The sequence below is a fragment of the Sarcophilus harrisii genome, chromosome 2 (assembly GCF_902635505.1).
Source record: "Sarcophilus harrisii chromosome 2, mSarHar1.11, whole genome shotgun sequence".
Taxonomy (NCBI): Eukaryota; Metazoa; Chordata; class Mammalia; order Dasyuromorphia; family Dasyuridae; genus Sarcophilus; species Sarcophilus harrisii.
In genome coordinates this window covers 614,648,211-614,661,635 of record NC_045427.1, presented here as the reverse complement: position 1 = coordinate 614,661,635, position 13,425 = coordinate 614,648,211, and the positions used below count along the sequence as shown (strand labels likewise).

At 46.2% G+C, this 13,425-nt stretch overlaps 1 protein-coding gene across 1 annotated transcript in view; it reads left to right on the top strand.

The window, feature by feature from the left end:
* The window catches only part of CDH23 (cadherin related 23), a 575,832-nt gene that overhangs the window by 417,029 nt on the left and 145,378 nt on the right, over positions 1-13,425 (top strand). The window contains exons 20-22 of the mRNA XM_031956552.1: positions 1,831-1,943; positions 6,929-7,036; positions 12,617-12,806. Coding sequence (XP_031812412.1) covers positions 1,831-1,943; positions 6,929-7,036; positions 12,617-12,806 — 411 coding nt within the window. The remainder of the gene's footprint in view (positions 1-1,830; positions 1,944-6,928; positions 7,037-12,616; positions 12,807-13,425) is intronic.

Below are 13,425 nucleotides of genomic sequence, written 5' to 3'. Positions count from 1 at the left end.
CATGGGCACAGCTCAGCAGGATTTAGAGTAATGAAGATTATGGAAGGGTTAAAGAGCTACTCCTTTGCCCAGAGAGAGAGGGATAGACCCATTAACCTCTCCTCAGCCTTCTTTCTCCTCCTCTGTCCCCCACACAGGGAGTCTAGTTCAGCCGTGGTGGGTATTAATGATGACATGGACATTTTCTTTCTGCTTTGACATCTCTCCTTTAGCTCCAGACATGTGAGCATTTTCCTCAAGCTCCTTGGTCAAATTAGCCAGCCTGTTCCGTAAAGGTGGCCTTAATTGGATCTAATTTCTCAGACAGGAGAAGCTATCCATCATGCCGACAAGTTCATATTTAAAACTTTTTAGAGATTAATTTCTTCCTCGCCCTGCCAATTAATCGACACCACCCCAAACCAGGAAACACATCTCGGTGGCTCAACTCTTTGCTGAGCTTCCCTGCTCGGCCTTTTCAGCATGGCCGGCCCCCGATACAGGTCCCCAATTTAGCGGTCAAAGGAGGACCTTTGGAAGGGGAAGAAGAGTGAACTCATTCATTTCTCCTATTAACCTTCTTCTGAGGGTCTCCAAGCCCTCAGCAGCCAAAATAGAGCTTTAGAAATGGAGAAATTTGAAAGATGAGCATGGTATAATGAAATGAAGACTTGCCCTGGAATATGAGGACCGGAAATCAAATCCCCTCTCTAATACTTGCTACCTGTGTGACCTCCCATAAATCTCAGCCACTCGGGATCTCAGTTTCCTCCTTTATAAAATTAGGATCTAATTTAAATCAAGGCTTCTTAACCTTTTTGTGTGTGGCAGTCTGACCCAGGCAACAAGCATTTATTAAGCACCTCTTGTATACCAGACACTAAGTTCCAGAAAGACAAAACACAGTTCTTGTTCTCAAAGTGCTTACAGTCTGATGGGTGAAGCCTAGTAAGCCCTTCTCAAAACAATCTTTTTAAATGTGCAAAATAAAAGAATTAGTATTATAAAGGAAATCAAATATATTGAAGTAATTATCAAAATATTTTTAATTTGAGATATAGCAATATATCTAGCAGCAGGTCTAATAGCTAGAGTAATTCCAAAGGGATGGTGAGTATAAGAGATATTTTAGGATATCTGCAACAACTATAACGTGACATGAAAATATCTGAGATTTCTACTGGTGACAAAATCACACGTAGTGCTAATATTACTGTGCTATGTTATTGGCATTCATAGTGGAAGGGAATGCTAAATTTCAGTTAAAGGTCAGTGAAAATAAAGATATATATAGATATACAGTTCTTTTTCTTTCCAAGTTCACAGACCCCCTGAAATCTACCCCCAGATTAGTTGGAGGATCCATGAACCCCAGGTTAAGAACCCCTGGACTATTTAAGAACTCATGAACCTTTGAGGTCTCCCACCTGGTTTTAAATCTATGATTTTATTTATGTGATTTCACAGAGAAATAAACAGAGATGTGCTTTGCCCCAGTTTTCATAGTGAGCCAATGATAAAACAAGATGTGAGATCTAGTTTTCCTTTTGCATAATCCAGGTGTCTTTCCATTGTACCAAGAGGCGCTTTCTTCCTCCTTATGACAGGATCATATTGCCTGGCTTCTGAGCCCTGGCTCACACCCAAGAGGGAGGAAATAGGCTTTAGTTCTTCCCCCATTCTCAGTAGTCTTACCTGCCTTTGTGCTTCCTATTGGCCCCTAAAGCTGTAACTCGAATTTTGATCTTCCCCATGCATGAGAGCTGGGATGAGTCACAGATACCGACTCCCTGGCCTGAGAGGTGGGGGTGCCAAAGAGCCTGCAGTCTCACCGCATCCTCTCTCCCTTAGGTGAAATCACCACGACATCCCTGCTGGATCGAGAGACCAAATCGGAGTACATCCTCATCGTGCGGGCAGTGGACGGGGGCGTCGGCCACAACCAGAAAACCGGCATCGCCACTGTGAGCTCCTGGTCCTTTCCCTCCCTCCCTCCCTCTGACATCAGTTGGAACTGCCTTGAGGGCTTTCCCCTCAAGCTTGTCCAAAAGCTTGGGACTGCCACATAAACCAACCTCTGGCTATCTATTTCTTCAGGTGGGAGGAGAAATAGAGGGATCAGGGGGAAGGAGCTTGAAAAGATCCAGGTCATCCATGAGGGATGGACCAAGAGAGTTCCACCCCCATTCTCAGCAAAGGTCTGCCTTTATTCACTAAGAGAAATACCAGATCCACATAAGAAAGACACAGTTTTGGAAATGGGATATAAAACTTCTTTTTCATTTCCTCCCAAGAGATGCAAAATCCATGGAGGATCTGATTATGAGCTAGGCAAGTGGGAGGTAAGAATAGACCAAGGACCCTTCATTGTATTACCTCCAGTCAAGAACAGGATGCAGTAGACCCATATTTTCCTATTGACAAGAGACAGTATCAAGAAGAGTCTTAAAGGGCCAACAATACAGACTTTTGTACACATGCATATAAATATACATGCAGCCATTTGATGGAGATGTGCTACCACTTTATCAGACCCACCAGCCCTGAATTTTCTTAGGGAGACAAGGAGAAGGGAGAGATGTCCTCCCATTTCTTTGCTGCTCAGAGGTTCTCACAATCTCCCCAAAAAAAATTTGTGGAAAGAGTGGGCAACTGGAAAGAGGGAAAACAAGCAAGTTTCCAGTTACCAAAGGATGTGGCAGAGAGGGATGTGACAGAGAGGGATGCGACATTCTAACCAAACCTCAGTGGGTCTCTCTCCTAAAGAGAGCATCAGGCTTAAACAAATGTTGGTCAAACTGAGAATGTTTAGCCTAGAGAAGAGAACTCTTAGAAAATCCATGATAGACATCCTTAGATATCTAAAGGATTTATGCCCATTGGAATATAACCTTGAGAGAAGGCAGTCTTTGAATCCCAGAACCTCAGTAAAGGCCGGTCGACTAATTTTAGTATGAAAGAACAAAAAGAAGAACGTAAATCTAGAAGGGGCCAGAGGCCATCCAGACCAATGCCCTCACTTGACAGATGAGAGAGTTGAGATGAAGAGAAGTTGACTTATAGTCATATAAGCAAAGCATCAAAAATGGGCTTTGAACTCAAGTCCTCTGACTTAGAAGACAATATTCATTCCCTGGACCATGATATCCAAAAGGGTCCATTGCTCTTCAAGAGTGCAGAAATAGGGCCAGTGCAGAGGCAGGATTCGGGTAAAAATGAAGGGAAATGATGCACCATGAGTTGTCCCATGAACTGCTAAGTCTTCTGTGAAATCTTTAAAAAGAAACTAAGACTCCCAGCTCTGGAGCTTATTTTCTATGTGCCCCAGTGACCCCAAATGGAAGCATGGACTTCAATGACCTCTGAGACCTCTACGAATTCTTGATCTGTGCCCAACGTACAAGAATGCTGTTGGAAGGGCTCCTGCATTGAGGAAGAGGTGGTCAAGAAGGTCAAATCACAGCAGTCAGACCCAAAGCCGTGTCCTGGGACATCCTCTAGTTCAGACCAAACCCAATTAAAATACAATTGAGAAATATTTAACAAAGTAATAGAAAACCCAAGAGAACATAAATAATTCTAAGATGTGGTTTCCTAAATCAGGGTATGACCCATCCTCATGTACAGATTAGTGCCTTCTGTTTCTGTTTGAGCTTGACAGCCCTGAACTAGGAAACCCCTGGAGTCCCTTTTGACTCTCAGAGTCTCTGGTTCCCTGGCGCTCCTTAGGAATTGAGGGGAGCAGGGAAGAGAGGACAACAGTCTACAGCAGAGCAGAGCAGGGAGACCTTCAGAGAAAGAGACGCCAGAATCTTCACTCAGGTGGCCATGGTACCATTCAGGGGAGCTATAAATCTCCTCTCTCCAGATCACAGGTCTCCTGGTACCCCACACTTTGGTGAGTAGAGATGAGGTTTGATTCACGTCTCTTCCATTGATCAAGCATTTATATAGTGCCCACTATGTGCCAGGTTATGGCACACAAGAACAAGACACAAAAGAACAAAAGCCACACAGACCCTGCCCTCAGAGAGGCTTAAAACCTACTGGGAGAAAATGACACGTACACAAGTTGGCACAAAAATTGTGTGTATACACAGACACACACACACATAAAACAAATACAAAACAAATCATCCAGAGACCTGGTCCAAAGCCTTAAATTCCTCCAAAGAGTGCCCCGTAGCCCCAGAGCACCAAGCCCTCACTGAGCCCGAGTCCATGATGCCCTGGATTGGTAGGGACAGAGTTTGTGTGGAGCCCACCCTGCACCCCCTCCCCTTTCCCAGTGGGGAGGGTGCCTCAGTCCTTCCCTAAAGTATAACTTAGCTCTGATTGCAAGAGGCAGGACCAGGGGCCACTTTGGTAGAACAGAACATCCTCATAGCCACCTCAAGAGCTATTAGGGACATACTCTGATTAGGGTCCTAATCAGAGATCCAGAGGCTCCATGTTCCAGTTTCTAAAGTGTCACTTTAGAGGAAGAGGGTGTTATTAGAAAAGAGAGCTCTCCTAGTCTCATCTGTGGTCAGGAGAGCCAAACTTCCAGAGGCGGTTTAGGGCCCAAGTCACCCTCCTCACAATCAGGTTCTCCCTTCCACTATCCCCCCAACTCCTTTCCATTAGATCCCCAGGGAACAGTTTTCCTTACCTTGGGACACAATGTGCCTTCTTGCCTTCTGCTGTTAACAAGAGTAATAGAATATTTGACTTAGAAACGACCATCCTTTGAGATTCTTTATTCCAACCACCCAGATTACAAACAAGAAAACTGAGTCTCAAGGGGTTGAAGCAACTTGAAATCAATAGAGACCTAAACAATCAATTAAGTGCCTACTATGTGCTGGCTACAGCAAATCAGTAACTTACCTTGACCTACCATCTGAGCTTCCTGACTACTAGGTTAGCGATCTGTTAGCCTTATCAAAACAGCTTTTAGGAGTGTGAGATTTTCCCCCAAGACACCAAAATAAAAAATGCCACCCCAAATCAGTCAGGACTACAGTAATTCAACTCAGCTCCCATCTCTCCCATTGCCTGTCTACACTCAGATTAATCATTGCCCACATATATGCCCTGATTTTTTTTTCCTTTAGGATTTTCCCTCTGCTTTTCTATGACTATCAGTCCATTGCCAATCATCTTCCCCTTCCCAATCCACATACATCCTTTCTGCGGCTGATTCTTTCCAGTCCCTCACTGGACGACTAGTATTGTTCCTTGCTCTCCCGTAGATTTCTAATTCTCATACCAGGCTCATTTTCATATGCATCCCTTCCTAGCCCCACCACCATCCATCCACTACTGTGTCTCCTTCCCCTGCCTGTCAGCCCAGCTGAGGTGGTTGCCCCCTGACCCTATTGCTTGGAGGGGCTGCAGTGGGTCAGGGGTCTCCTCAGTAAGTTGGCATTACACCCAGAGGCCCCTCACTAATAGGAATTTGGAACCCTGTAAATAATTTATCAGGGCAGCAAGAGAGCGAGAAAATTGCTTGGATTGAAACTCAGCCAGGAAGCTCAAGGGATTCTGATGCACATCCCTGTATATGTAGACACACACACATACACATACAACACTCCTTCTCATTAGCCAACACTGGCGATCTCACCTTTAGCTCAGAAATCACTCCCTGGTGCCCATTACTTTGCTCTGTACCTGGCTGGAGTTAGAGATTTTTAAGAAGGAAAAAAGACTCCCTGGGTTTCAGGGGGGTGGGTTTCCCAGAGCTCGCTTAGTTCATCCCTTAGTGACATTGCAACTAGGTCATCATTGTTTCTTCATCTGTCAAATGGGGGGCATTGTTCTGGAACTGGTCTCAATTGTCATTTCCATCTGTAAGTTTATGATTCTCTCTTGTTAAAAAACCTCTTACAAAGATTCTTTCCCCAACTCTACCCCAATTCAAGCCTTGTCATTTGTAACAGCTTTGGAATGACTACAGAAAAAGTAATAGGGAAGGGGATGAAACTGATGCAAAAATGGCCCCTTGGAAGGCAAAATGGCATTCTGGAAAACCATTGAATGAACCTAAAATTCTGGGCATGTTAGGTAATGTTAGGTAATTATAACAATTATAACTATAATAACAAAAAACTGTAGGGAACCACGCCATTATCACAGCAGAACTGTTGCCAACAAGTTGCCTGGATGTCAACATGAGCCATAAAAATTTAAGAACAATTTTTAACCTCCAACCTATGTGGAATAGAGTCAAAATCAAGTAGAAACAGGTTAAAACATAGTTATCACAACCATCCTTTAAGGTCCTGGGCTTTCATGAAGATGATTTCAGTGAGCCTTCAGAAGATACATTTATACCCCAATCCTTTTATTTTCTTTCAAAAAAACCCAGTATTTATTCAGTAATCATTCTTGCATTATATATTAAAGAATAATAATAATAGGATTAGTGACATGTGTCTGAACTGTTTCCACGTGAACTTGATTGAACAAGAGTATGAAATTGTTACTTCTAATAATGATGATAATAAACTGCAGAAAGCAGAATTTCTGTAAAAATTAAGGTCCTAACTTTATAGGCATTTCTATTGGACTAGAATAAATTTACCCTATTTTACATGATTATAACTTTCTGAATAGTATGAGTTTGAATACATCTCACTATCTTGGGGGATTTCTATTTTGCACTAATTGAGACCTGGGTCTCCCAATGTTCATATGAACTGGTGGTGCTTGACCTGTGGTAAAGCCTTCTGAGCCCTTCGTGGTTAGGGGATAGTATACCTTGATTGCAATATAGTGATGTCACTTTGGTACTCTCTGAGCATGAACGACAACTATCAACCGGGACCTGGCTGTAGTTACTGAAAGAAAGCACAGAACACTGAATATTGAGGAGGAGAGTATCTGGATAGAAATTTGTCTCAAAGGCCCCCTCCTCCCCCTCCCGAGAATGGGCCATCCCATGTTCTCCATCTTCATTTTCCAGGTGAATATCACTCTCTTGGACATCAATGACAATCACCCCACCTGGAAGGATGCTCCTTATTACATCAACCTGGTGGAGATGACTCCTCCGGATTCTGATGTCACTACGGTAAGTTGGGAGAGATGTAGTTCTAGTCTTAGGGTGTAGCAGGGGCAGAAGCACAGGGATGCACATGGGTCAGTGACCCCAAGGGACTGAACCATAGAGGACAATGGTGGACATACTGTGAGATGAAGCTGGAAGGGGAAGTCAGAGCCAGATGGAAGGCCCTTGGATGCCAGGATGTATGCTTTGTATTTGATTTGGTAGCCCACGTGCAATCAGAGCAGTATACCTAGGGAATGTGTAAATGAGGGATGGATTGGAAGAGGAAGCACCAGAGGCAGGAAGACCAAAAAGAACCTGTTGCTATAACCTAGACAAGGAAAGAGAAGTACCTGAATTAGAATGAGTGGTTGTAGGATCAGAAAGGGGACATGAAAGGAGAGAGTACTTGGCAGCTGATCAAATGGAGGGGGAGGATGAGGAAGAGGGAAGAGGGTTAGGGATTTGTTCCCTGAGTTATTCTGTTGGCTATTGGTGTACAGGTGACTTTGCTGCCCCAAGGCCCGGTGCCCACCTGACCCTGTCCATACCCCAGAGCTTTTGGCCATAACTCCCTTCTCAGTCGAGACTCAGGGTCAAGAGTGAGCTATTCACATCAGGCTGATGAAAAAGGGCCGGGCTATTCAATGGATGGTCCTTGGGGATTAAATTCTGAATTCACATCTGGGTCATGTCTTGTTCACAGTGGGAAAACACGTGTCATTAACTCTCTCTGGGTCCCCCTTTTTCCCCTTATAAAAAAGGGGGGCAGCTAGCCAGTCCTTTCTTGACAATAAGGAAGACGGGGTATCTCCTTGAGTTCAAGCCTGATGATTCAAAGGATAGTAATAATAGGGTGTCAATAATTATTCCTCAGATAATAAGATGGGAATTAATTTTCCTTATACAACTTTCCCCTAAACAGATCAAAACAGAACAAAGCTACTCACTCGTAATGGCCTTGGCCCTCCCAAACTTCCCATGGGGCGCCAGAGCCTGCTGTGCTAACAAATCTCAGCTGGCGCACCTAGTAGCTAACGAGCCAGTGGGTAACCTGCATCCGTGTTTAAGGATGACGGGAGCATTTGTGCACTCACACACCCATTCACTCTCTCGCTTTTCATACATGTGCATGCCCTGTGCACAGGCTTACCTGTTGTGCATTTGTATGTGTGGTACGTGTACACAGGTGCATGTGCTGATGAATTTCTATGCTGTGAGGGAGGTTTGGGGACAACTTTTCCTCCCCTCTCCTGCAACCTCTTTCAAGGACCTCTCTGATTCGCATTGATTTAGAACCTTTCAAAGCCCTCCAGCAAAATAAAAGAGAGGGGAGAGGGAGAGAATTATTCCCCGTCAGACCAGGAGAAAAATGACGGGCGTGAAATGGGAAATAAATGAGGAGAAAGTGGTGAGAATCCACAAAATGATCTAACTGGGAAGAAGGGAGGAGGCAGGAGGAGTGAGAAAGGGGACTGTCCCTTCCCCACCCCCAGCCCCTGAACTCCATAGGGAGCCCAAGTGGCCAGCAGGGCTGGGGCTCATAGTGGGGGAAGGGGCACCTGCTCACCCCACCAGTGTACGGACGGAGCCTCCCTGGGGACACATAATCAATGTGAAGGAGGGAAGGCCGAAGCACTGCTGGGAGTGATGAATGGCCTGGAAGTTAGAAAGTCTGGTCCTAGCTCTATCTAGCCCGGCCGATGATCGGCCATCTGACACAAAGTAAATCAATTCACTTGACTCTCTGGGCCTTATTCTTCCCTTTAATAAAATGGGGAGAATAAGAGTTGCCCTGCCCATCCCCTAAAGAGGGAAAGGATCTGAATGAGAGAGTAGAAGGGGATTTTCTTTCCATTAGGGCTGTGAGACACAATGGCCAGCCATGATTCAAAGGTCCCTTGCACCAATGGAAAGGGAGGGAATGGGCTTAAAGGTAGAAAGACACATGTACCTTTCAAACATGGCCCATGTGAGAGTTTGTTTTGCTTGGATATGTCCATTTTTGCAAAGGTTTTGATTTTCCTTTTTTCTCTAGTGGTTAAGAGAGAGAGGGGAAGTGGGAAGTAGAGGGAACACATTTATTAAGCACCTACTATGTGCCATGCACTACCCTAAGCCCTTGACAATTATTATCTCATTTGAGCCTCACAAGTGGATGCTATTAATCCCATCTCTGAAACAGAGAGAAGTCACTTGACTTGGTCACACAATTGATTTATATCTGAGGCTAGATTTGACTTCAGGTGTTCCTTATTCTAGACCCAGAACTCTGCCCTCTCTGCCCCCCTCAGCAGCCTCTAGCTCTTATTTTGTTTTGTCTGGGGGAGAGTGGTACAGGAAAATCAATCCCCATCTTATTATCCAAGGAATAATTATTGACACTATCATTACTACTCTTTGAATAATCAGCCCTGAGCTCAAGGAAAAACACCACGTTTCCTGTCATCGAGAAAGGGCTGACCAGGTGGCCCCTTTTTTATAAGGAGAAAAAGGGAGACCCAGAGAGGGTAAAAGGGCTGAGTGTTTTCCCAGCCCATGAACAACACATGGCCCAGATGAGACTCCAGAGTTTCAGTCCCCAAGGACCATCTGCCAAGTAGCTCGGCCATCCCTCATCAGGGAACGAGGAGGGAGCCGGCTCTCTTGGAGTCACCTTCTCTCGGCAGGAAGACGGGGGTCTCCGCGGGGTCAGCTTGCAGCCCTCACCTTCACCTCTCCTCCCTCCTTCATTTTCGTTCTCCCTGCCCCTCTCCCACATCTGCCTCCAGCGCTCCCAGGTTGGCCAGTACTTCAGGCAGATGGGAGCTGGAGGAATTTCAGCCGCCCATCTGTCTGTTCTGGTCTGCTGGCCCCAGAGACACCTCTGCAAGGGGATTAGGTGGGGGAAGGAAATAGATTCTGCTGCCGACGCAGAAAAAAGTACCATGTCAAGGAACACAAAGGAGCTGATCCCAGTGTCCTGGACTTAAGGATGAGACTGTCCTGGGCCTTCAGCCCTCCCCTCCCTGGAGAGTCATTGTTCTAGTATTCTAAAGCCACTGCAGCCTCTCAAAAGCCAAGGGACGAAGTGAAGGAGGCCGTCACTGCCCGCACTGACCGCATTGACCCTGGGGCTGCTCCTCGGTGTCTGGCTGAGATCCGGAATCCCAGTTCTAGAACCAACTCTGTACGGCTTCAGACAGATTGCTTCCATTTCTGAACCTCAGTTTCCCCCAGTGGAGAGTGGGCTAGTTAGATCAGCTGAGGGAGGTCCTTAAAGCAAAAAAAAAAAGGTAGACAAAGGAGAAATGATGTTGGTAAGTCCCTGGTCCCCTAATTGAGTAGGGGCAGGATGATATATCTGAGCCTCAACGGATGAGGAGGAGAAAATGAGGGTAAGGAAAAAATGGCCATTAACCCTACAAGGAGTGGAGAGATAAGTCTTGGGTATTTTCCCCTACCCACTTTGAGAGGTACCAAGGGGCATAGGAAAGGGACATGGGTCCTAAAGGTCCCCCTGCCCATAGGACAGAGGGAGCAGAGGGACAATGGGCACGGCTCCTCTCCCCCTCCCTCCTCCCTGTGGTAATTGCTCTCCCCCAGCCGGCTTCTCCCCTTCACTGTGACAGCCCTGGCCCTCGAGACCCAGGCCTCCCACACACAGCGCCTACCCCTCCATCCCTCTAGCATGTCATCCGACCACCGCCTTTTGACATCACAATTGGTGGCTGTGGACATAATCGTTGTGTCACGGAGAGGAGATGCAATGAGTATATGGGAAAGCCACAGGAAGAGCATCAAAAGCTGCTTCTTATGCAAATGGTCCTGCTAAAAGCATCACCCCCCCCCCAGAGGAAGGAGAAAGGTGGCCGGGATAAGGGGAAGGGGCTCTGAAGTGAAATCAGCATCTGCAAAATGTCCCGGGAGCCTCAGGGCACCTGGGTTCCCATCCCCAATTCAACAAGAATCGTAGCCTCCTCGATTTAGAGCCGAGACCTTGGAGAGCACCTTGTTCAGCCCCCTCAACTTACAGATGAGGAAGCTGAAGCCCATAAAGGGACTTTTCCAAATGTATCGGCAGAATCTGAACCCAGGTCCTCTGACTATCGAAGCAGGAGTTTTTCCACCAGCCCACAGAAATTGTATTAACACTCACAAGTGGGATTTTCTTTAAGATGCACTGAGCGGGATAGCTTTTGGGAAAGATCATGTAAGGTGTCAAGAAATGGTGCTTCCCAAGGACCACTGAACAGGTTCTTCATCTCCCCCGTTCCATCAGCACACTCACATCCTCAAGCCACCTCTTCCTGGCTCCTTGTTAAGTGTTCCTTGTGAGCATTTGCCCCTGGAAACTGAAAAACACTACGTATCAGGGTCTGGTTTCTTTTTTTGTTAATTCTCTAGAAAATATTAGAGAAACTATTAGCAATGCAGAGTAAAATGAAATGTTTGTTATGGTTTTGGAGAGCTGGTTGTTAAATGGTCATTGTGAAAACTGGCACCTCAGAAATTGGAAAATGTGACAAATTAGGGTTTGATTTCTTGTTTTGTTGATCACCTAAACTTACGAAAATGCTGAAGAAAATATTAACAGTGCAAGTCCGGTTTCTTTTTTGTTAATCATCTAGATTAAAGAAAATGATAGAGAAAATATTAGCAATGCAGATTAAAATGAAAATTTGTCATGATTTTGGAAAGCCAGTTATTAAATGTTCATCGTGAGCAATTTGCACCTCAGAAATTGGAAAATCTGATAAATTAGGGTTTGATTTCTTATTTCATTAATTGCCTGGATTTAAGAAAATGCTAGATTAACTAGCATTTTAAGTTAAACTGAAAAGTTTGTCATGGTTTTGGAGAGCTGGTTGTTCCAGCAGCCCACATCCTTCTTCCCCACTTAGAGAACCCTTATAACCCAACACAGTCGATGCTGAAAAGATTATGACTTTTTCCCAAGCTCTGTAGAGTCGAGTGTGCACAAAACAAAAGCTCACAAAGATATTCAGTCACCCATCAATATCTAGTCCCTTCTAACTTTGGAATCTGGGGGATAATGGAACATATATAGGACATAATTCCTGCCTTCTTGGAGCTCATAGTCTAGCAAGATAAGAAAATGCAAACACTGAAAAGCCCAGTCCTTGAACTTCAGCCAAAGTAGAGCCCTCCACTCCCCGCCTTTCTAAGGCCCTGCCCTTTCGTGCTCTCCCAGCGTGTGAGAAGCTGATGACAAAGCCCCCTTCCTAAGGCATAATCCAGAGCTCCACTGGCTTTGTTGTCCGACCTGTAGGATCATGGGATTTGGAACAAGATGTCACTTAGTCCCATATGTCTGGCCAAGGTCATGCAGAGAGCAAGAAGGGCCAGGAGCTGGCGTGACTCCATGTCTAGTGCTCTCTCCACGCCTTCCACCTGGCCCACAGGTTGCAGAGAGGTGCTGACCCACATTGGTAGAGAACCTCCTCAGGCAGAACTCAGTCCCCTCTGGTCCCAAGAGGGGGAGAGCTCTTGGCCGAACGGCAAAGGGGCCGGGGGTTTGGCCACCGAGGTACTGAGCAGCCTGACCCTTTCCCAAGCCAGGCCCCCCCACACACACCCACTGAGCCTCGGTTCCCCTCATAGGTGGTGGCCGTGGACCCTGACCTGGCTGAGAACGGGACTCTGGTCTACAGCATTTACCCTCCCAACAAGTTCTACAGCATCAACAGCACCACGGGCAAGATCCGAACCACCAACGTGATGCTAGACCGCGAGAACCCTGACCCCGAGGAGGCCGAGCTCATGCGCAAAATCATCATCTCCGTCACTGACTGTAAGGGCCCCCCTCACCCCTTCTCCCCGACCTGCCCCAGGCAAAGGAGGCCCAGCCTGAGGGCTGTGGGTCACTGGGCCTCCCTGCCCGGAACATAGAGGCACGACCTCTTATCCAGAGAGTAGGTGTTGGGAGGCTCCCCTTCTAGATTCTTCATTCTCCCAGGTGACCCCAGGACATAGCTGGCGAGGCATTCAGGGATGAGGGCATGGGCCCAGGGTTGGCTACCTGCCCCTTGACATCCCTTCTCAAGGAACCACTTGAAAATGAGGAGGGAATGAGACAGCTAGGTGGCAGAGCACCAGCCCTTAAATCAGGAGGACCTGAGTCCAAATCCGCCCTCAGACATCTAACACTTCCTGGCTGTGTGACCCTGGGCACGTCACTTAACCCCAATTGCCTCAGGGGAAAAAAGGAGGGAAGGAAGAGAACAACAAGCATTTATTAAGCACTTACTATGTACTATACAAAGAGCTAGTGCTTTACAAATGTCACCTCACTGATCCTCACAACCACCCTGAGAAGTAGGTGCTGTTAATATTCCCATTTTACAAGCTTACCCAGGGTCACACAGTCAGTGAGTGTTTTGGGTCAGATTTGAACTCGAGTCCTCTTAAAT